The 20451-nt window shown below is 43.8% G+C and overlaps 1 protein-coding gene across 1 annotated transcript in view; it reads right to left on the bottom strand.

The window, feature by feature from the left end:
* Positions 1–20451, bottom strand: part of PDZD2 (PDZ domain containing 2) — a 258964-nt gene that overhangs the window by 75501 nt on the left and 163012 nt on the right. Inside the window, exon 5 of the mRNA XM_012807050.2 lies at positions 17239–17394. Within this exon, the coding sequence (XP_012662504.1) occupies positions 17239–17394 (156 nt within the window). The remainder of the gene's footprint in view (positions 1–17238; positions 17395–20451) is intronic.

Raw genomic sequence — 20451 nt, 5'->3', positions numbered from 1 at the left:
GAGCCGATATAAAAATTCTTAATAAAATCTTGGCTAATATATTGCAGCTACATATTTAAAAAAATTATACATCATCATCAAGTAGGCTTCATCCAAGGGATTCAAGGCTGGTTTCACATATGCAAATCTATAAATGTAATTCATTATATCAATAAAAGCAAAAAATAAAGACCATATGATTCTCTTAATAGATGCAGAAAAAGCATTTAATAAAATTCAACATCCTTTTCTAACAAAACACTTAATAGTCACATTTCTTTAGCTGATTAAAGTTATCTATGACAAACCCACAGCTAATATCATACTGAATGGAATAAAACTGAAAGCTTTTCCACTTAGAATTGGAACCAGGTAAGGATGTCCACTATTGCCACTACGACTCAACATAGTTCTAGAAGTTCTAGCCAATGCAATTAGTCAAGAGAAGGATATAAAGGGCTTCCAAATGGGTGCAGAGGAGGTGAAACTCTCACTCTATGCTGATGATATATATGATCTTATACTTAGAGACTCAACCACAAATGGGGACAAATGAAGTGAAACTGTCACTGTTTGCTGATGATAGATATATATGATTTTATACTTAGAGACTCAACTACAAAACTCCTGAAAGTGATCAAGAAATACAAAATACAGTAATGTCTCAGGGTATAATATCAATATCCCCAAATCAGTAGCCTTTGCATACTCCAAAAGCAGCCAAATTGAGAAGCTAATCAAGGACACAATTCCTTTCACAGTAGCCTCAAGGAAAATTTAATACTTAGGAATATACCTAACAAAAAGGTGAAGGATCACTACAAAGAGAATTATAAAACCCTAACAAAAGAAATAGCAGAAGACATTAACAAGTGGAAGAACATGTCATGCTCTTGCTTGGGAATAATCAACATTGTTAAAATGCTTATTCTACCCAAAGCAATCTACGGATTTAATGCAATCCCCAATAAAATACCAACATCATATTTTGAAGAACTGGAAAAATTGTACTTTGTTTTATATGGAACCAGAGAAAACTCCATATATAGTCAAGGCTATTCTTAGTGATAAAAGCAAAGCTGGAGGCATCACTTTACCAGATTTCAGGTTATATTACAAGTCCACAGTGATGAAAATCATGGTATTGGCACAAAAATAGAGATATAGACATATGGAACAGAATAGAAAACCAAGATATGAAACCAGTCTCTTATTGCCATCTCATCTTTGATAAACCAAACAAAAGCATACATTGGGGAAAAGAATCCCAATTCAATAAATGGTGCTAGGAGAACTGGATAACCACATATAAAAGACTGAAACTGGACCTTTCACTACATACAAAAAATTGACTCAAGATTGATAAAAGATTTAAATCTAACACACAAAATGATAAAAATCTTTAAAAAAGTATGAGAAGAACCTTGATGATGTTGGACTGGGGAAAGATTTTATGAAGACCTCAGCAGCCATCTCAACAACAAAAACAAATGGGACTCTAGTTGAAAAGCTTCTCTACAACTAAGAAAACAACAATTAAAGCAAAAAGATAACTTTCAAAATGGGAAAAGATATGTGCATGGTATGCATCTGACAAAGGATAACTAGAATCTACAGAGAAGTCAAACTAATCAACAAAAAAGAGCAAATAATCCCATCTACCACTGGGGAAGAGACATGAACAGAACCTTCTCTGAGGAAGACAGATGAATGGCTAACAAACATTTGAAAAAATGCTCATCACCCCTATTCCTCAGAGAACTGAAGATCAAAACCACCCTGAAGTATCACCTAACCCCAGTGAGAATGGCCCACAGCACAAAATCTCAAAGCTGCAAATGCTAGAGTGGATGTGGAGAGAAAAGAGAACACTTTTACACTGTAGGTAAGACTGCAAACTAACAGAACCTCTTTGGAAAGAAGTATGGAGAATCCTCAAAGCACTCAAATTAGACATCCCATTTGATCCTGCAATTCCATTACTAGGCATCTCCCCAGAAGAGAAAAAATCATTTTATCGTAAGGACATTTGCATTAGATTGTTTATCACAGCTCAATTTGCAATCACCAAAATGTGCAAACAACCTAAATGCCCACCAACCCAGGCATGGATTAACAAGCTGTGGTACATGTATACCATGGAATACTACTCAGCCATAAAAAGATGGAGATTTTACATCTTTTGTATTAACCTGGATGGAGTTGAAACCCATTCTTCTTAGTTAAGTATCACAAGAATGAAGAAGCAAGCATCCAGTGCATTCAATACTTATATGAAGCCAGTAGACAATCTAATGCATACTCACATAAGAGAAAAACTCAAATCAATTCATGGTAGGGGGAGAAGATACAAGGCAGGGGGGTGGGTGTGCTCCCACTTAATGTGCACAATGTTAGGGTATATGGACTGTTTAGGTAAGAGGGACTGTATCTGACAAATGCAAACATTGTATCCAATTTCTTTGTACCCTAAAATTAACCTGAATTTTTAAAAAAGATTTGTTCTTATCATGCATCTTTAGCAACATCAGTGTATAATTTTTTTCTTTTCTTATTAAGTCCATTTCACTTTTCAATTAAAGGAAGCATTTTGTAGCTTCTCTTTGGCATTTCTGAATTTTGCCGGCATCACCACTCTTGAGCTTTGGGGTCCTTGTGAAGTAAAATAAGGGAGATCTGGGCAGTACCCGTAGCTCAGCTGGTAGGCTACTGGCCACATACACCAAGGCTGATGGGTTCTAATGTGGCTTGGGCCAGATAAAACAACAATGACAACTCCAACAACAACAAAAATAGCCAGCCATTGTGATGGGCACCTGTAGTCCCAGCTACTTGGGAGGCTGAGGTGAGAGAACTACTTGAGCCCAAGTGTTTGAGGTTGCTGTGAGTTGTGATGCCACGGCACTCTACCCAGGGCAACAGCTTGAGACTCTGTCTCAAAAAAAAAAAAAAAAGAAAAAAACCAATGGGAGATTTGAACAGACACTGTGGTATCATGATTTGATGGTTGAGTCAACTACGAAGTAACAGCTGGGTGGCTAACATAGGCCATGTGGACATGCTGGACAAAGGAATAATTCATATCCTGGGCTGCACAGTGTGATATTTCATCATGCTACTCAGAACAGCATGCAATTTAAAACTTGTAAATTATTTCTGGAATTTTCCACTTAATATTTTCTGACTACTTCAGGTAATTGAAACTGCAGAAAGCGAAATCACAGATGGAGGGGACTATTGTATAGGAAAGGTTCATACTCTAGCCCTCCCCACCTCCATACCTACCCAAGGCCACTGTAAAGAAACTTGAGAATATTTTGAAAATACAACTGAGTTTAAGGGAAGGAACTGACAAATTGGGATGCCTTGAGAAGTGGCCATGGGAATCAAGGCTTACTGGTCTACCATGGTATTTCCTTTGAAAACATCCCTGTCGGCTCGGCGCCTGTGGCTCAAGCGGCTAAGGCGCCAGCCACATACACCTAAGGTGGCGGGTTCGAATCCCCAGCCTGGGCCCACCAAACAACAATGATGGCTGCAACCAAAAAAATGGCCGGGCATTGTGGCAGGCACCTGTAGTCGCAGCTACTTGGGAGGCTGAGGCAGGAGACTCGCTTGAGCCCAGGAGTTGGAGGTTGCTGTGAGTGTGATGCCATGGCACTCTACCCAGGGGGACAGCTTGAGGCTCTGTCTCAAAAAAAAAAAAAAAAATTGAAAACATCCCTGTCATCCAGCTTGCTTGATTTTAATCTTTATATTTCTTTTTAAAATGACATTGATTTTCTATTTTTTTTTTAAGAGACAGAGTCTCACTTTGTCGCCCTCTGTAGAGTACTATGCCATCACAGCTCACAGCAACCTCCAGTTCTTGGGCTTAGGCAATTCTCTTGCCTCAGCTTCCCGAGTAGCTAGGACCACAGATGCCTGCCACAATGCCCAGCTATTTTTTGTTGCAGATTGGCCAGGGCTGGGTTCGAACTCACCACCCTTGGTATATGGGGCTGGCACCCTAGTCACTGAGCCACAGGTGCCACCTGATTTTCTATTTTTTTATTAAAATAAATAAATAAAATGATACTGGCAAGAAATCCTTTGAAATAAAAAGTGTTTTCTTTGCAAAATGCACATACTTTGTGAAGTATCACAGAATTACTAGTCACCATATAAATTGGTTAATTCAGACTGATTTTACTGACAAACATACTTTCTGGGAAGAAATGAAAAGGGCCTCTTTTTTATCTTCTGTGTTGGTGGTGGGGGTGACAGGAGGAGGGAACACGTCACTCAGTACTGAACTGAAACAGGCAGATTAACAACTGTGTGCTAAGATGACAGAAACACTCAAACTCACATGGGGGCAGATGGGGGAGAGGATGAGTAAGGTTCCACTCAAGGGGAACATGGCACAGCTATATGGCCTACTCCCCGAGTGAAGAGGACAGCTACGACTTGGACTTAACCTCACAAAAACCTTACCATGTAATCTAATCATCTATACATTCATATTAATCTGGGGGGAAAAAAAGAGAGAAAAACAAAGTCAGGAACATTCTTAGAGAAGAAGGAAGCAGAGGCCACTTGGAGCCTATAACCTTCTAGGGGATGAGCAGGGAACTCAGTGGTGAGGTGGACCAGGATGCAGGCCCTGGGTCCTGTGAAGACAGCACCCAGCCAGTGAGAAGAGGGATGGCAGGAGGCGGGAGGCTTCAAAAGGCCAACAGAACCCCAATGGCAGTACTGCTTCAGGGCAACTCTGCCTTCAGGACAAAAGGGAAGGAAACTTCATCTTCCTCTGCTTCCACCACCACAAAGCTCTCACTCCCAGGACCCAGGATCCAGCTCCCCTAATTGCAGGCTGCCTCTGTCCCCTTCTTCCACTGACCAGCCACTCACGTTGCTTCCCACCTCCCCACCTTCCTGACCGCCTCTCCTTCAGTGCAGGCTCCGGCTGCTTCTCAGGGAGGCTGTGACAAAGGCCTCTAAATCCATCTCTCCATCTCTAACCTCCTTTTTTTCAATCCTACTTTCTCTGCCCGGCTGCTTGAGTAATCTTAAAACAAAAACTCTGACCCTGTCACACAACTGAAAAACCATGAATGAGTAACTTTTCTTGTAAAAAGAAGTCATAATTCTTTAGTCTGGAACTAAAAGCACGGGCTCAACATTTGCCTCTCATGGGCTATTGATCTTTGAACAGGACGTCTCCTATGTGTGGACCAGTGCACATGTTATCTTCTGTTCCAGAATGTCACGCATTTGGGGGTGTCCCTGTGGAAATCCTACAGAATAGTCAACTATCCTAGAAGGAATCAGATCTCTCTCCTTTAGGTCACTGCTGCATATGGCTCCTGAGGATTTATTATACAAAAGAGGGAAATACGAAAAGTAGGAAATAATCATTCACCATGGAATATAATAAATGCCATTTAAGAGAGGAGGAAAGACTGTGCCTGTCTGTCATCTTTGTATGCTCCAGAGCACCCAGCACAGTGCCTGACATGTGGATGGAGATGTTGAGCTGGCTGTCACCAGTGTTGACTTAGACAACGTCTGGGTTGTAGACACCTGCAGGGCCACGTTACATACTTCTGTGGTTGTGTCTGCTATCAGTGGGAGGAGTGCTGGGAAGAGTGTTAGGAAGAATTAGAGACGTCTGCCTTGGGATGCAAAGAATAGGGTGACACACGGGCTACCTATTTGCTACTCATAGCTTAAAAGATAACTTCACAGCTGGGCATGGTGGCTCACACCTGTAATCCTAGCACTGTGGGAAGCTAGGGTGGCTGGATTGCTTGAGCTCAGGAGTTTGAGACCAGCCTAAGCAAGAACAAGATCCCTGTCTCTAATAAAAATAGAAAAATGAGCCAGATGTGGTGGGTAATCCCAGCTAGTCAGGAGGCTGAGGCAAAAGGATCACTTGAGCTCAGGAATTTGGAGTTGCTGTGAACTACAATGACAACACCATATTCAACCCAGGGCGACAGAGTAAGACTGTCTGGAAAAAGACAAAAAGATAATTTCAAAAATATTTACTAAGTAAATATGAGAGCTGTCCATAAAAAAGGGACCTACATGTCTGGATACTCTCTGGACAGTTTTCGTGTATTTGTTTCAAGGAGAAATAAAACAAGAGTATCTAAACAAGAGCTTCACCAACAGAAGTTTTAAAACATCCACCCATTTAGACGTGAGGCACTGACTTTCTGCTTTTAAGTACTAAAACTTGAGAAACAGGCAGAATGCGTCATCAGAGAAAGAGATGACCAAAGGCTGGAGTGGTTAGAAAAGTCTCTTTGAGGAATGGGCGTTGGCATCTTGATAGTCAAGGATGTAAAGAAAGGTTATCTCAAGCAAAGGAGTAAAAGCAAGGACCGGAAGGGAGCGGCACAGTTTTCTCTTTCTGCAAATGTCAACTTACTAAGCTAAATCGGTACTTGTGTAAAGAGCTAGGCAAGCAGAACAAGCAAATAAACCGCAAACAGAAAGCCAGGCCAGCAAACGGTAACAGTGGGGGGCGGGGGGAGGGAGGGAGTGAGGAGCATTCTATTTGTCTTAAACAGCCTGTTTGTTTGTGAAATTTCTGTCCTAGATTCTGCAGGGAAACTTCCCACTTCTTGTTTTTTGTTTTCTTTTTATTTCTTAGGCTCTGTGCTACCATGCTGCCTAAGATGTGGCTACAAAGAGAAAAATACCACTCCCCCCATCTTCTAATGCTCATGAAGTCATCATTTGAGGTGTTGTTTCCCAAGCCCCCGATGCCCATGCATCTAACTCATTCATTCCCCATCAAAGGTAATTTTGTCATTTACCTAAAAACCAGCACAATAACCATGATTGAAACTACATAGGGATCTCCTGCCTCTCAGAGAGTAAGATCCCGACGGTGCGTCAGTGTTATTATCTCCGATTACTGATTCAGAAGACACTTACATCCTGAGGATTTTTGTTACCTTAAAGGCTTAGCGAAGCTCATCAACAATGTTATTTGGAGATGAGTCACATTATCCTGCTCCCCGCTTTTGTAATTATAGGCATCATTTTGTCTGCGGCTAAAGAAATTTTTATTTCAGTTTCATTTCTGAAGGGCCACCTTCCTTTACGTGTTAATATATCCTCCTTTACATTTCAATGGACCAGACATTTAAACCCCCAGAAGACATGTAACCCTAAAGTAATAGGTGTGGTATGAATAGGAGAAAAAATTGTGAAAAAGGAGAGGGTTAAAAGGCGTCATGGATACCGTCATCACGAGATAAGCAAAGGCAGGGAGAGATTTACCTCGAGTGGTACAGTCACTACAAAACTCCTACGGTATCACGTTCATAAAGAAATTAAGCTGAGGGCAAAGAAACTTTATTATACATGCTCTGGCAGTTCACATTTTACAAAATGTGAAGGAAATTTTCAAATCCAAAGGACGATGGTAAAACTGCGCATTAAGGCAATTTTTGTAGCTGTATTTCCTAATGCTCTGTTCTGGGTCAATCTTTTTAGATTGTAAGACCATCAAGCATTCTCAATATAGATTCATAAATTATAAACCTATTCCACTGCACTAGTATCTAGACACGCCATAAAACACAGAATCTAAAATCAGATAAGATCTATACTCGTTCTAATATTCCCCCCCTCCTCCCAGAGGACTGTCTGGCCTCCCCCTGGGAGCGCCCACTGCACTCTGGGGGCCACTGCTCTACCAGGCTCTGTGTGGAACACAGTATTTGCTTTTCTATGCAAATGACGCCAGCTGCTCACTTCCCTGAGAACTGCAAATCGCCCGATGAAAACGCAATGCAGAGCCAGGTAGCCAGTTGGAACAGGCCCCTGAAAGTGTGCCACGGGAATCAGCCAAATTCAGACGTCGGTAGTTTTTCAGGTAACTCATCCTGGCCAAATAATTATTCTTTTCTCCCCCGCCCACTTTCAATAATCACTTCATCTCCTTAAGCATAAAACCAAACCAGACAAAAACCATCCCCCAACTTAAAGCCTCTTTCCTTAGACCAGCAATAATTGGCAGCCTTTTCTTTCTTATCTTGCTCTGGCCATTCTACACGTGGTGTTGAGTTTCGTGCACATTTTCTTGTATGTCTGGGGCCAGCTGAATTGTTGCTAAAGGATTATCAAAGTGAACCGAGACCTACTCGGAGAAGTATATAGGACAGAGGGGAGAGAGAGAGAAGTTCGCAGTTTGGGGTAGTGGAGGGACACCATACACTGGGGTTCTTTGTCAGCATACACTGCCATCTGCTTGGGGCTGGTGTGGGAATGACAGTTTCCGCACCCACAGCACTGGTCTGTACACCAGGAACCAGTGTCTGGAAAGGAGATGAGAACAGTGATATGCAAAGCCAGTCTGAGCTCCCAGGGATCTGGAGCAGGCTGCCGGATATATACTTCAAGGATTCCCATGAGCACCAAAAGCACCCTGGCCTTTAGCTCATCCCTATAGCTCAAAGCTGTGCACACAGAGGTGGCTGGGGTCCATCCAGCCCCAACTAGTAGCCCTGCTACTTTTTTTTATTTTTAAGGCAAAGTCTCACTCTGTCACCCTGAGTAGAGTGCTGTGGCATTCTAGCAACCTCTTGGGCTCAAGCGATTCACTTGTCTCAATTTTTCCATCTTTTGTAGAGATGGGATCTTGCTATTGCTCAGGCAGGTGTCGAACTCCCGAGTTCAAGCAATCCACCTGCCTCAGCCTCCCAGAGTGCTGGGATCACCTTGCCCAGCAGACCCTGCCACTTGTGCATTTTAAAATCTGGTAAGCATTGGAATCAAGTGGGAAGCTTCTAAAAACACAGACTCTGGGCCCCACACCACTCAGCCTTGCTGAATAGGCCTCTCCCGAGTGGCACCTAGAACCCTGATGGTCTGCCCGAGCTCTCCCCCTGCTGCCCGTTAGGTAGACAGCGTGTAGAAGGTCCCGCGCACAGCCAGGCGTCCGAATGCACAGCCGCGCTCTGAGCGTTCCGGGACGTCTCTGAGCTCTTCTCAGTGCGTTCACCTTTACTCCTGCCTTTCTCCCTCACAGCTGCCCTGGCGATCACCTGACTTTTCCAGGGAACAAGTTTGCTACCAGTGGAGCTCCCCATTTACTCGCTCATCATGTGTTTCTAGCCTATAAAGCTCAAGGCTCAGACCAGCTCATCCCCAAAGCTCCTCTTAGCCCTGACACTTTGTGGTTTATTTGCCGGGACCCATGTGTTTGACACGTGCAGCTCTTGGCTCTTTTCCCAGGGCCTTTTTGGTTGGCCATTTCACCCACATCTCACCCTCACGTCACCAACTCCCCTGGGTGTGTTTAATCCTTTGCTATTGTTGTTGATTTGTTAAAAATCAAGTCCTAAATTTCTTCTAGCCACTTGCAGGTTTCTAACCTTAATCAAACTAAAAAGCAGCAGCCTACTGATCTATTAATGAGGTACTACCACAAATATCCTATTTTAAGAGGTTCTCCCAATGTTACACATGGAAAAACAATTTCTGTGTCACTGATACTCTTATCCCAGACAGAAATCCCCAGGAGGGAGAGGCAGATTTTCTAGTCTGGGGACAGAAACAATAAATGTTTAATAAGCACTATGTCCATTTAGATTTGTGGTGTGCTGGGGAAGACTGGTAACCAGGGGAAAAGGAGCAAACCTTATGAAGAGAGGTATGCAGGGGGCACTATGGGAAACTGAGAGGGCACAGCAAATGTCCCCGTCTGCCTTCTGTCCAACCATCCATCCACCTCCGACATAAATACTGATACTCCAGTGAGCACCTGGGACATATGAGTGAGCCAACATGACATGGTCCTTACCCACCCGGATCCTCTACTAATGGAGGATGACATTAAGAATGCTGTCACCTGAATAACTGTGTCATTACAATCTAGATTAAGGGCCGTGAAGAATAGAACAGGGCATACTGCACGTGAGGGGCTCAGACTTCCCGGAAGAGGAGAGTCCTGAAGTCAGATAAGTAGGAAGTGGAAGCCAGAGAGAAGGGCAGACTGTTGCTGGGGGTGGGGGTAGGTGTGGGATCTATGTGTATAGAGGTCGTGATCGCCCTGGGCGCAGAGGGACTCAGGCTCAGCAGCACAGTCCGCTGCTGCCCACAGAAGCAGCTCAAATTGTAACACTCTACCCTCCAGGTTTTCAGGAAGGAAAGTTCTGGTGTCCCTGCCTTTTTTACTCTGTACAGATCTGATTTCCAGGCAGACACTATGTCTTTCTGTTCTAATACTAAGTCAGGTTTACTCACTTGGTGCTCATTGTTCTTTGTATCAGACTCCAAATTCAATTTGCCAGAAAAATGTAGTTCAGGCCCCAAATGAGATAGTTGCACATTCAAGCAGCTTGAATCAACTAGAAGCAATACTTTCTTTCTTTCTTTTTTCTTTTCTTCTTCTTTTTTTAATAGTTTTTGGCTGGGGCTGGATTTGAACCCGCCACTTCAGGCATATGGGGCAAGGGCCCTACTCCTTTAAGCCACAGGTGCTGCCCTAGAAGTAATACTTTCTGATGGTACAAGTCCTAGTCCTAATGCCCAGATACTTTTGGAAACATTCGGAGTGGACATCTTATCAATTATTCAATCCAGATAAAACGCAGGATTAATATCTACCCTCAAGGGTTCTGACTTTGAGGTTCTCCTCCCCCATTGATGGTTCCACCAAGAAACAAAGAATCACTTATCAGTATCAGACTTATAGAATCGTAAGGTCCAGCTTTGTTCTTTCCTTTTAGGAAATAAGATCCTTTATTCCTTCTAAAACCCTAATTGCTCACAAGGTCTACAACATTTTCCTAACTTATAATTCCAAAAACATTCGAATTGATTCTCTTCATGCCAAAGGAAGCCGGATACAGGTCTCCTGATTGATGTGCTCAAAAACTCTTCCTGGCTGAGCTTTGACAATTGAAGATTTGGCAAAGACAACCACAACTTCCATTCTGTTGTTGTTAAAAATACGAAAGCGGAGATAGATTCCCAATCACTTATTCGGGGCCACCACCCATTTCATGCTCTGTTATATAGAAGATTTGGCAAAGACAAAACAGTCTTTGGCAAAGACTATTTTCTCTTGTCTTCATTTTAAAGAGTTACTTTCTCAGAAGGCTAGAACGTGAACTATTTTTTTCTTCTGAAGAATCTTTTTCAGAAATACTCTAATTTTTCATACTTGAGAAAAGACACACGTTTTCTTGGATAAACAGTAACAACAATGCATGTGCCACTCATTCCATCAGAGGGCGCTACAGCAGGAGGTCCCAAACCTCAGCCTGAGTCCAGGTCACACTGAGGCTTATTTAAAACAGACTACTGGATGCCACCCTAATAGTTGTTGATTTAACCGGTCTGGGATGGGACCTGAGGATCAGTATCTCTAACTAGCTCCCAGGTGATACTCATGCTGCTGTCCAGGGACCACACTTTGAGAACTACCACTCTACATACAGCTTTATGATTGAGAAATATGTACTGAGTACGTACTGGTTACAACATTTTTATACCCAAAGGGGTACACCTGATTGCAAGTTAAAAACCTTCAGTATTTCCTTCCCTTCCCCAGAGACAAGCAGCAGCAGAAGACAGAGAACAGCAGATGCCAAGTGTCCAGAGGAGGAGGGCTTAGCAGCTTTGGGAGAGGGAGATGATTGTAGATGCTTCAAGCAGGAGGCGGCTTCACAGATAGTTATCTTAGCACTTCTCTGGCCCTTGGGAGGAGGGAGTACTTGGATAAGCAGAGAGGAGGGCACATACGCAGTGCCTCAAAGCAAAGCCATCCCAGTTGCTTTCACCACCTGCTCTCCCCTCCACAGGGCTCTTAGCATGCAGTGGGAATTAAGGCTCACCATCTTCCTGGGTATAAGCTCCCAGCTGCACCACCTCAGAGGGTCACTCTCAACTGGCCAGAAGAGAATTGTTCTTCCTTGTTCTCTAATCAGAGGCAAGGCCAGATCTTGAAACGCTACAGCTCCCCCACTCCTGACAGAATTGGTGGAGGAGGCAGAGGACTGACCCCTCTGAAGAGCAACTGGAGAGGGTCCATGTTGGGGGCAGGAGAGTCAGAGACTCAGGGACCCAAGCTCATGCCTCAAGGACATAAAAGAACCAGGTAAGCTTCGGTTGGGGGGGGGGGACTGGAAGTGGTCAGGGCATGACAGGAGATCACTGGAGAATCTGCCCCTCCCTCCAGCTCCCTATCACATCCCCGGTATTGCACTGGGTCCTAGGGATAGAGGGACGCTTAAGGTATCATGGTCCTTGCCCTCAAAATATCCATATCTAATAAGGCAGGCAGAATAGATAAAGAAATTATAAAGACAAGATGATAAACCATGACGGAGATACAAGTGCAGTGCTATGCAAGTGCAGAGTACAGATCCCTCTGGGCAAACAGGGAAAGGTTTCCTGAAGAAGAGTGACATTTGGGCTGTATCACCAGGGATGTGCCAACAGAAAAAGAGGTTCTTCCAAGGCCAGGTGTGGTGGCTCACGCCTGCAATCCTAGCACTCTGGGAGGCCGAGGTGGATGGATTGTCTGAGCTCAGGAGTTTGAGACCAACCTGAGCAAGAGCAAGACTCTTCTTTACCAAAAATAGAAACATTAGCTGGGCATTATGTCAGGGATCTGTAGTCCCAGCTACTCAGGAGCTGAGGCAGGAGGATCTCCTGAGCCCAGGAGTTTGAGGTTGCTGTGAGCTAGCTGATGATGATGCCATTCTAGCCTGGGTAACAGAGTAAGACTGCTTCAAAAAAAAAAAAAAAAAATTAAGGTCTTCCAGGTGGAAGAACAGCAGGTGCAAAGACATAAAGCAGCGAGGGAGCAATCTAGACGTTAATGTGCTCAGGAAGGCGGAGCTCACAGTGCCAGCAGGGCTCCTGGGTGTAAGTCTGGGAGGAAAGGCCGCCGGGCAGTACTCCGCACCCAAGACTTGTTTTTAACCACAGGGTGATTGAGAGCTACGGAATTATTTTAAACACTAAGTGACATGGCCAGCTTCCCACTTAAAATACTGTCGCTGTAGACTAGACGGCGAAGTGAAGGGAGTCTGGGAAGACCAGCTGCCCAGGTGGAGCAGGGCTGCGGCCTGTGCTGGGGAGGGGCTGGGCTTCCAAAGTGTGGGTCTTCAGGCCTGGAGGTGGCGGTGACAGTGGGGATGGGCGGTGGGCGGCCTCGTCACTGAGCCAGACCCCTACTTAGACAGGGGCAGTTATGAAGTCACTTTGCATTTCACCCTGTTCTTATTTCCCTGCCTGTACACCTCAGACTTGACATTGACCATATGGCTTTATTCTAAGCCTGGATGGCGCCTTTTGAAATGAAAATCTCCTTGCAATTTATCGTAGCCATGAAAAATAAATCATCAGTATGCTCATGGCAGATGCTTAGCATTGGTATTACTTTTGCTCAGCCTAAGTCACATCATGACTTACAGGTGCAAAAATAGTCAATGTCTGAGTGGAATTTGGCCACAGGTTTAATCATCATCATCTGTGAAACACAAGGCTTAGTGACTTAGTGGATTAAAACAGGGCCAGGTTTCTTTCATTCAAGTGGTTCCTTAGTTTTTAAACAATTATAAAACAATCTTGAATTGTGATGGTATGACTAAAAGAAGAAAAAATATTTTTCAGCAGTTCGGCACCTTTATTCGGCACAGCAGGGCCGGCCTGGTGGAAGGTACCGTCTGCCCACATGTCCTGCCCCCCCACTCCCATGGCTGTCTCTCAGGCCTGGTTCTCCTGGGCTGAAAGGGGAGCTCAAGAGAATGGCTAAGAAATGGAGAGTGGGGTTCAGGCCCAGTGGCGGGTGGGCAAGAAGCCCTGGCATGTCTCTTCTGTGAAGGGTTAGAGAGGAAGGTGGGCAGGAAGGGGAGGTTGGGTGGAGGTGGTATCCCAGGCACAGAGAAGGGAGAATTATCCGAGTAGGATCTGTTCTGGTTTCTCCACCCATAATTGATTTAGGATCTGTGTGTAAGAACTGGGGGTGACGTGACAGAGAAACTCGAATACAGCACAGACAACGGGTATACCTGTGGCAAAACATAGCGGGGTCATAAGCTTCTCTTTAAAGGTAACCTAAAGTTTGCTAAATAAAGTGTGTTATGACGGAATGCACCGAAATTCCTTTGGAAAAACCATAGTAAACTCCTAGGACAGTGTGTGATTTACAATAAAGTTGCATAATGTCACTGGTGAGGATGGGAACTGGCCACTGCTGCACATACAAATTAGTATAACCTCTCCGGAGAAAACCTTTCACTAAGTATTTTTACCACATACTACTTAAGGAAATACTACTATTTCTACTACATACTATTTAAGGAAATACTCTACATACTATTTAAGGAAATATCATAAAAAATAATGCATAGAGATATATGGGCAAAGATGTTCTGTACAAAATGATCGTTTTGAAAAATACTTGGAGATATCTATAGGATTGGTATAAATAGAATTTACAGTAGTAAATTGGTGAAACAAATTATGGCACTTTCATGGTATGGGACATTAACCACTGTAAATCATGTTTCAGAAGTCCCTCTTATAGGCACGTGTTCTTGATTATATCACTGAGACCATAGCAAGTTTCATCAATCCATTAATATAAGGTCAGTTTGGAAAAAAACATACATGGGCTCAAAAGAAAAAGTTCAATTAGAAGGCCAAAGAAAAATGCTAACGACGGCTATCTTTGAATAGTAAGATGGTGGGTAATTTATGTTGTCTTTGGAAAAATTTTTTTGGTCAAAAACATTTTAGTGAAATGTTACTTTTGTTATCAGGAAAATTCATTTAAATTATTCTTTTTTTTTTTTTTTCTTTGAGACAGAGCCTCAAGAAGTCCTCCTGGGTAGAGTGCCGTGGTATCACAGCTCACAGCAACCTCCAACTCCTGGGCTTAAGCAAGTCTCCTGCCTCAGCCTCCCAAGTAGCTGGGACCACAGATGCCCACCACAACACCCGGCTATATTTTGGTTGCAGCTGTCCTTGTTGTTTGGCAGGCCCGGGTTGGATTCAAACCTGCCACCTTAGGTGTATGTGGCTGGCACCTTAGCCACTTGAGCCACAGGTGCCGAGCCCATTTAAATTATTCATAATTAAACAAGTCAAGTTATATAATTTCAATTATTTAAATTACAAGTTATAATTATTTTACAACTATAATTTGAATAAAAATACATAATATGTAACATATATTTAATATGAGTAATGATTAATTTATTAGTGCATACCATTATAAAAAGTTCCTACACAATTAAAGGATCCTTTGGAGTTTTTTGAGAAAGAATATGACTTATTTTTTAGAAGTATGTGACTGTGACCTCTGCACCAAGCGCTGCTGTACTACACCACCAGGTTAGGGGCTTTATCAGAGGGCATGTGGGTGTGCCAAGAATTGTCCTCTCTTTAAGACCTTGAGGTTCTGGCTCCCTGCCTATAACTCAGCGGCGAGGGCGCCAGCAACATACACTGGAGCTGGCGGGTTCAAACCCAGGCTGGGCCTGCCAAACAACAATGACAAGTACAACCCAAAATTAGCCAGGCATTGTGGTGGGTGCCTGTAGTCCTAGCTACTTGGGAGGCTGAGGCAAGTGAATCGCTTAAGCCCAAGAGTCTGACATTGCTGTGAGCTGTGATGCCACGGCACTCTACTGAGGGCAACATAGTGTGAGTCTGTCTCAAAAGAAAAAAAAAAAAAGACCCTGAAGTTCCACCAAAACCTGGCTGCAGTGTCCTGGGCACTATTGCTAAGCAGCTGGCATGAGTTTACAGCAGGGCTGTGTAGGCTGCAAGAGGGGATAAGGACGTAGCATAGCTCTACAGGCTGGAATCAGGCTGGGGAACCCCTAGAAAAACGTGTTTGGTTAGAAAAGATCAGAGTGTTGGAATCAAGCTGGAGTCGAGCAGTCTGCTGGTTGGATACTCTCATTATTCCCTTTCTTATACCAGGGAAAACAAGAGGAAGCGGGTGACTACAGTGCCGGCACAGAGTTCTTCTACGCGATCTTTCAGAAAATTAACATAACAAATATTAAAGCCTCTGATGTTTAGGATGTGAATGGTGTTTCCTTAGATGTAACAATTTGGGCAGTCCACAACCCACACAGCCATACTCAGTGGCTCTGGACCTTCAGGAAACAAAAGGAAAAAGGGAAAGCATCCATTTTTTTTTTTCTTAACGTAATGTAGCATATCATGGGAAATATGAGATACATTGGTTTTTTTTTTTTTTTTTTTGTCTTCTAAGGGCTTATTAGAAAGCAAAACTACTTTTCCAATGCTCACCCAATGCTGTGCAGGTTCAGTGTTGGTGAGAAACAGTAAAGGGTTCCTCTCCACAGCTGTTTGGACAGGGAACAAGGGCTAACAAGAATATGCTAAAGGGGCAGCACCTGTCGCTCAAAGGAGTAGGGCGCCGGCCCCATATGCCGGAGGTGGCGGGTTCAAACCCGGCCCCGGCCAAAAACTGCAAAAAAAAAATAATAATAATTAAAAAAAGCATATGCTAAAAATGACATATCTTTCAGATCTGGGATATAAGGAGGGGACTTTAGAGCCACACTGAAACCAGTTAACCAAAATCTCTTCTGGCTGTGTGTGCCAGGCCATGAAACGGCCAGGCTGTTTAAGGAAGAGCTATGAGCCACGCAGGAGTCCTGGTTGGATAGGACTTGGAAGACACATCCCACATGATGTCGCCTGAGTGGTTTTACATCATTTTAATATTTCACCTTCAACCAGCAATCTAACCGTCTAAGTTTTAAAGTCAGGAACAGTATTGTTCTTTTCTTTTCTTTTATATTTTTGAGACAGAGTCTCTCACTATGTTGCTCTTGGTAGAGTGTTGTGGCGTCACAGCTCACAGCAACCTCAGACTCTGGGGCTTAAGCGATTCTCTTGCCTCAGCCTTCCAAGTAGCTGGGACTACAGGCAGGAACAGTATTTTTCAAACACACTATCAAGATGTACTAACAAAATCCTTGTATATATTCTAAGACATCTAGAAATTGATGTATGCACTGAACTCAAAACGCAGTTACTCTCTTATCTTGTTTACAGTTTCAATTTTCTTTTTCTTAAATGAAAAGCATCACCACCATAGATTTTGCCAGAAGATTCTGAGAAAACCATAAACAGAATGTTTTCCCATACTGGTCTCTCTATCATGGCGTCCGAAGCATTTCCACTCTGATCCCGGCACTCATGTCTTTAAGTAAACACATCCTAGCAGAGAGCCTGGGAACCCAGAGGTGCACTTACTGCTCCCTGGAGGGAAGACGGGCCAGCTGCTTCGTCCTCTTCTCCGTCGGCCTCCTGGTCCTCGTTGTCAGTCCAAGAAGACACGTCCTCCACGGAGCTGGTCAGATCAGGCAAACTCTTAGATGTTAACTGGAGGAGGTCTTCTGCAGAGCTTTCCTGTGGGGACACAATTAAAGCCCCATCACGAATTATCCCATGGCACCAACCAGTCCTTGAAGCTAATCTGGCAGGTTCAATCTGTGAGGTCCTGAGGCAAACCCTGCATGGCCTATGTGCTGTGCGTTGGCAGGGCTACCCCAGATATCACTGGTTTGGGCTCAAATTTAATGCCAACCATTTTTTCTCCCTTAAGAATTGTGTTTCTGGGCAGTGCCTGTGGCGGAGTGAGTAGGGTACCCGCCCCATAGATCAAGGGTGGCAGGTTTGAACCTAGTCCTGGCCAAACTGTAACAAAAATATAGCTGGGCATTGTGATGGGCACCTGTAGTCCCAGCTACTTGGAAGGCTGAGGCAAGAGAATTGCCTAAGCCCAAGAGCTGAAGGTTGCTGTGAGCTGTGACACCATGGTATTCTATCGAGGGCGAAGAAGACTCTGTCTCCAAAAAAAAAAAGTCACTGTTTCTTGGGCAATCCAAGCTCCGCAAACTTAAGATCTTCAGTGGCCTCCCCTGTCTTGCTGTTGGGATAGTCTAACGCTCCTGACTGGCAGGCCAGCATTGTAGAGATCCCTTTGCCCAGCTCTCTGAACTCATCCCCCTCTATCCTCCCCTCCAAGCCATACCCTCCATTCAAGTCCTGTTACCATCCAAACCCTTCAGGACCTCCTTTGCCCCCTGCCTTTTCTACTGGCAGCAGCTACCTCTGCGGAGACCATCCTTTCTTTCACAACTGAGGCTAGGTGGGCAGAGCTGGAGCACCCTCTCCTCTGACAGCCTTCCCGGGTCAGCTCGCTCTCCCTTTCTTCTCTAATGTCCTTGACCACTGCTTTTATCTCCTTGCAGTGACTTGTGTATCTCCCCTGCTTGTTTGAAAGTTCCTCCAAAAAAGTCTTTTTTTTTTTGAGATACAGATTCACTGTATTGCCCCAAGCTAGAGTGCTGCTATGGCATTAGCCTAGCTAGCAGCAATCTCCAACTTCCAGGCTCAAGCAACCCTCCTGCCTTAGCCTCCCCAATATTTGGGACTACGGGTGCCTGCCACAATGCCCCGTAGTAGATACAGGGTTTCGCTCTTGTCTCAGGTTTATCTTGAATTCCTGAGCTCAAGTGATCCTCCCACAAGGGCCTCCCAGAGTGCTAGGATTACAGGTGTGAGCCACGGTGCCCAGCCAAGTTCCTCCAAGTTAACACCATTTCCAGTCACTGCTGTGTCTCCAAGCCTACCCCAGAGTCCACATATCCTTATATCCAGACCCCGCTGCTAGCATATACTTATTAGAAAGAGATTAGATTGTTTATTGAGGCAAAATGCTGTAGAGATGATAATGTCTTTAAGTGGAGATTGATAAGGTCTTTTCAATGAAAGTGGCCCTTGATCAACTTTTAAAGGTCAACAAAAGCAATCAGACACCATTTAGATGAGACTCTAAAGGGGCTTCCTTCACACAGCTCTTTGTTCTTATGTACAGTGAAGGGCCGTGTTGTGGGATGCAGTGAGATCATTAAGACCTCCTGACAGTCCCAAATGGGAAATATCACAGCACATGAGTTCAGAGGTCAAGGCTGCGGAGCTGATCCAAGGCTGGCAAACAGAGAAATCTGCCCTTTCTGCACTTTCCCACATCAGCCACCTCTACATGTACAGGGGGGAAGCACAGAAAGTTTCAATCATCATGTTGCTTGAGGATAGAAAAGTAGACCAAAAAAATTACCCATCTCAGACAATGGATGTTACTAAATATTAGTGGCTTGGCATCAAATGACAATGACATTTGTCACAAGTTTGACGCTGGTTTCACCTTCAAAGTACCTGAAGATAATACACTTTTGGTCAGTAATTGTGAATAGTATACAGCTAGTTCTTAGGAAAGGAAAAAAGAGTTATTAAATGAAAAGTTCTGTCTTCTTCTCTGATGTCAACTCTGCTAGACTATTAACAGAAAAAAAGTTAAAAAAAAAAAAAAAAGATTCCAGCTGGTTAGTAAATTGCACAGCAGCTAGAGGACAGACCATGGTCATCAAAAATGGTCCAGTAGAAATGGGCTTCCTGGTGCGGAAAGATCTTTACAGCCTGCGTCTCAGTGAAAAAGCAGGTTAAAATAATACGTATTAACCCTGATGTTAATAATGCGTGGGATAATCAACTAGATGTAATACTCTGTGATAACCAGAAAGGCAGACATTTCTCTGGTGCTTGCTAGGACCAGCTGCCCTGCTCCGGGTCCTTTATCATCTCCTGCAGTCTTCCTAATATCCCCACAAGGCAGTTACTGATTCCTTTTTCTCATTGTACAGAGTGAGAACTAAGATTTAGGGACATGTAATAACTTGCCAAGGACACAGCTTTTAAAGGGCCATGCTGGCAGTGGAGAATTACCTCTGGGGCGTGTGCTGTCTCCTTGTGTTTGATTCCACTGAGAGGAAAATGTGTATACACGCTGCACACACTCACATTCACAGCTGGAAGGACACACCAGAATGGCTAGCACTATGGGTGGTATTACAAAAATGTCATCTTCTTTTTCCCCCTCTGTTTTCTGGGAGGTTGTCTACATTAGATATAATAAATACATATCATCTGTGTATTTAAAAACCAAGAGTGAAGAAAAACAAGAGTAAGCAAGCAGCTCGATGTTGTTTCCAGGAATATCAGAACTAACTTGGACATTCTGAGTTCATTCATTCAGCTAAAACTTTCAGAGCTCCTACTACGTATGTCAGAAACATATTTGTGTGTTAGAGAGTAACTGCTCTATTTCCAAAACATATTTGTCTGCTAGAGAGTACCTGCTCTATTTCCAAAACAAGGCCTTACAGGAGTTTTGTGTCAAGGTGACTATTATCTATGATAATAAAATTTACCTTTTTATTATTCTTCCTATGCAGCAACTCAAAAGCTTCCTCCACCCTTTCAAATATGAAGGTGGCAACACAGCCAGTGGATTACTTGCTCTTGTTGGATAAAGAGGAACAGGTGGCACGAGGCACCTCAAGATTGAGCCTTCTGGCTCGGCGCCTATAGCTCAACCGGCTAAGGCGCCAGCCACGTACACCT

This window comes from Otolemur garnettii, unplaced genomic scaffold (genome assembly GCF_000181295.1).
Source record: "Otolemur garnettii isolate 467f Iridium unplaced genomic scaffold, OtoGar3 scaffold00063, whole genome shotgun sequence".
Lineage (NCBI taxonomy): Eukaryota > Metazoa > Chordata > Mammalia > Primates > Galagidae > Otolemur > Otolemur garnettii.
The sequence above is the reverse complement of the archived record's forward strand: the minus strand, read 5'-3'. Positions and strand labels throughout refer to the sequence as shown.